General features: G+C 45.3%; 1 protein-coding gene across 1 annotated transcript; it reads right to left on the bottom strand.

Annotated features, from left to right (window-relative positions):
• Positions 1-813: 813 nt before the first annotated feature.
• LOC115471242 (beta-1,3-galactosyltransferase 5-like) lies at positions 814-2825 on the bottom strand. The gene is made up of 2 exons (XM_030204944.1): positions 2662-2825; positions 814-2037 (listed from the first exon to the last, which is right to left on the bottom strand). The coding sequence occupies exon 2, from the start codon at positions 2035-2037 to the stop codon at positions 1090-1092; it is 948 nt and encodes a 315-aa protein (XP_030060804.1). The 5' UTR covers positions 2662-2825; the 3' UTR covers positions 814-1089.
• Positions 2826-4154: the final 1329 nt, after the last annotated feature.

The following is a 4154-nucleotide window of genomic DNA, read 5'->3' as shown; positions in this document are numbered from 1 at the left end:
TGGTGTGCTCGGAGAGGAAGGGGCGAATTTTGCTGATGTTATAGAGAAAGAAGTGACAGGTCTTGGCTGTCTGCTGGATATGGGCAGAGAAGGAGAGGGAGGAGTCGAAGATGACTCCGAGGTTGCGGGCAGATGAGATGGGGAGGATGAGGGTGTTGTCGACTGAAATAGAGAGTGGAGGGAGAGGAGAAGTGGGTTTGGGTGGAAAGACAATGAGCTTGGTCTTGGCCATGTTCAGTTTCAGGTGGCGGTTGGACATCCAGGCAGCAATGTTGGATAAGCAGGCTGATACTTTGGCCTGGGTTTCCGCAGTGATTTCTGGTGTGGAGAGGTAAAGCTGGGTGTCGTCAGCATAAAGATGGTATTGGAAAACATGAGATGAGATCAGCGAGCCCAGGGAAGAGGTGTAGATTGAAAAAAGAAGGGGTCCAAGGACAGATCCCTGAGGAACTCCAACAGAGAGCGGGATGGGGGTGGAGGAAGATCCATGAGAATGTACTCTGAAGGTACGGTGGGAGAGATAAGAGGAGAACCAGGAGAGGACAGAGCCTTGGAACCCAAATGAGGATAGTGCAGCAAGAAGTAAATTATGATTGACAGTGTTAAAAGCAGCGGATAGGTCGAGGAGGATGAGGATGGAGTAGTGACCTTTGGATTTGGCAAGGAACAGGTCATTACAGACTTTAGTGAGTGCTGTTTTTGTCGAGTGTAGAGGGCGAAAACCGGATTGAAGCGGATCGAGGATGGCATGAGAGAAAATCAAGGCAGCGGCTGTGAACGGCGCGTTCAAGTATCTTGGAGAGGAAGGGTAGGAGGGAGATGGGGCGGTAGTTGGAAGGACAGGTAGGGTCTAGTGATGGTTACATGCGTAACCAACCCGATTTTATAAATTGCACATGCAACTTTGCCCACTAGTGGCACAGCTTTATAGAATTAGGGGGAATGTACAAACTTTTAGCTGCATTTAGGCTGATCAATTTTCAGACAGAGAATGGAAGAGTCTTAATCCTTTACATGGGTACTACTTATACAAGTGAAATGACCCTATATTTCTTTAGAAGCTTATTTTGGCTCCACACAACTGGCAGGTCATTCAGCGGGGCCAGCTCCAATACATTCTTCATCCTGTGAGCTCTGCAAGGCATTCCAGTACATCAGTATCTCAGAGGGCTGGACATGATGACAGGTCACAATTTTTCTAAAGCGACAGATAGAGAACTTCACTTTTGAAGGGAAAAAAGTGTTTTCACTGTGAAGTTCCTCCAGTGGTATTCTAAGCTTGTCCAGGCACAGTCCTACGTAAACATCCTCCAGCTTAAAATATGGGACACTAGGTGAAATAATGTAAATCTGATTCGCAACATCAGTAGAAAAAACATAACCTGTGCCAGAGCAGAAAGGAGGATACCACTCCCCTGGATACTCAATTTCACTTATGTACCATTTGCTGACCTTATTTCGTATGGGGTGATCCTTAGACTTGATGGAGCCGGTGAAAAAATTGGTGGTCCTGTTCTTTCTTACAAGCAGTTCTGTGAGGTAAAATGTATTGATAAACATATCAGTATCTGTCTTCATCACAAAGCTGGACTGTGGGCAGAAATGGTGAACCCAATCCACTCCCATTAGAGTCTTTAATGTTAAGTTATAGTAAGTGTCGATGAAATTCTTCTGAATGATGTCCTTGTATTTCAAGCTTTCACTGATGATTCTGGTTTCAGCTGACTTGTTCTGTCTTTCCAGGGTTCCCAGGAGAAAAAAGGACACTATCCGTTTGTCCCCTATTATTCTCTCTTTCCCCCATGATTGGCGGATTGCTGTCCGAGCTTGAAGCTGCCAATACTCAGTAGTGACAAGAATAACCAAGAATGGAGGATTCTTCTTGCAATCAATGTCCGGTAAGAGCAAAAAGTTTTTATTACCACTGTGGCAGAATATGCAGAATTTAGTAAACTTCAATTCAATGAATAAACAGAGACAAGCAAAAAGTAGCACCACTGAGAAGATGCCTACAATTCCAGTGTTAAATTGAGCCATCTGAAAGAAAGACACGTTACAGAAAAATATAGTTCTTTCTGCCAACGAATAGCTGCTAAAGTATTTCACTATATTCCTAATCTTTTCTGAATCTGATTTAAAGAATCCCATTTTGTCAAAACAAGTCATTTGGGGACTGCAACTTCCACTCTTAAGCTGCTCAGTTTATTGGCTAAAATCCTTCACTCTCTACACATTCCAGTTCTAGTTTTATTAATATCAAATGAGAATTAACATGGATCTGTATATGGGGACATTCTGCACAGTGTTAGGACCAGCCTTTTCTGCTCCCAGATATTCAGAATTACATTCATCCTTCAACAATGACTTGCCAGTGGCAACTCCAACACAGCATTCTCCTATGCTCTCTCAAAAACTTTACCCAAAAGCATTCCATCCCTCTTTCTTTCCCAAATTTGACCCATCAGTATATCACCTCTCTTGCTTTCACCCAGTTGCAGTCCTCTCTCTATCTCTTCAACACACTCATGCCCTGCAGAAAATCCCCTCTCTTTCTCTTACCCAAAACTCACACAGCAGCAGCCTCTTTTCTCTCCCAGTTTCCATCAAAAAACAGCTTCCCTCATTTTTCTCCATCCTATGTAATAGAAGCCTCATACTCACCCTGTCCAGAGCAGTCTCCTTCTGTCTCCTGCTCAGCAGCAGCCCACTCTCCCTTTTCCTCTCCTCTACTCAGCAGCAAGTCTTGGTTGGTGCAATGGGCTGAGAACCTGGAGTTCTGGGCTTGATTCCCACTGCAGCTCCTAGTGACCCTGGACAAGTCACTTAATCCTCCATTGCCCCAGATACAAAACAAACAAACTTAGACTGTGAGCCCACTAGGGGCAGAAAGAGTACCTGCTTATAATATATGTAAACTGCTTTGGTTGAGTGCACAGAAAGGCGGTATATCAAATCCATGACTCTTTACCTCATACCCAGCAACAGGCTCATTTTCTATCCCTTTCACTCAGAAACATCCTCCATTCTGTTACTCCTCTCTGACCACAAACAGCCATGCCTCCCTCCCCAACACAAATTTTCTCTCTGTTCCATCTCATAAATGGAGCCATTATTTCCTCCCACTGTCCCTGACCAGCAACAACCCCTTCTCTCCCTTTCCCCCTAGCTCCTGCCCAGGAACAAACTCATTTTCTCTCCTTCATCCCCTGCCCAGCAACAGCCCCCTCTCTTACCCTACCATCCCTTATACAGCAACAGCCAGTTCTTTTCCCCCAACATTTATCTCTCCCCTTCCCCCACCACTCACTGCCCAGCAACAGGCATCTTTCATTCTCTATCTGTCAAGAAATAGCCCCCCTCACTCTTCAATCCAGAAAAAGGCAAGGCACCCTTATCACTGGTCCCACACCCCTCGCTCAACAACAACATTCATTTACTCCCATGCCCAACTATTGGCAATATTCCTTCCCCCCCTCCTTTATCTCTCTCAATCTCCCTTCCCTCCCCCCTCCAGGGGTAGCCCATAGGGGAGGCAGAGGGACGTGCAGACACTCATTTGCATAAGTCAGTAGGAGTGAAAAGCAGGGCCATGTGTGAAAACTCAGTCATTCAATGGTAGGGCCGGCTCTGCTCCCTCCACTCCTCTGGGCTGATCCAGTATCATCTGGGCCAAAATGGATAGGTTCTTCAAGATTTAGCCTCTGCAGCAGCAAAGCAGATAAAGTCAGTGGGTTTGTTAGCTGACACATGCTCACAGGCCCTGCTCCTTCCTCTAGCACAACATTCTTTTACCAAAGAAATCCACAGAAATGGTGGGATGTTCCAGGACCTGTGCAGCTAACAGGGCCCACGCTGCTTTTCTGTTCTATTGTTCCCGCTTCTACTGTGGCTCCACTGCCCCCATAGGAAACCTGATGACATTTTTAGGCTGTGGTATCCAGGGCAAGCACCCTGTACCCTCCAACCCTGGCTCCATAGTTAGAAAAGATTTAAATTAGGATTTCACTACTGGAGGAAAAGCCAACATACTTTTAGTTAAAACTCCAGCTACAGTCAGGCTTTTATCTTGTAAACTGTTAATTTAAAAGGTCAAATAACATCTGATCCCTGTAAATAGTTAAAATTAAATCTGCTGTACTTACTTTGCCCACTGA

This window comes from Microcaecilia unicolor, chromosome 5, assembly GCF_901765095.1.
Source record: "Microcaecilia unicolor chromosome 5, aMicUni1.1, whole genome shotgun sequence".
Classification (NCBI taxonomy): Eukaryota; Metazoa; Chordata; class Amphibia; order Gymnophiona; family Siphonopidae; genus Microcaecilia; species Microcaecilia unicolor.
The sequence above is the reverse complement of the archived record's forward strand: the minus strand, read 5'-3'. Positions and strand labels throughout refer to the sequence as shown.

What these genes read in the sequence shown, in the direction of transcription:
- LOC115471242 (XM_030204944.1), bottom strand. Translation starts at nt 2,037, where the DNA reads ATGGCTCAATTTAACACTGGAATTGTAGGCATCTTCTCAGTGGTGCTA.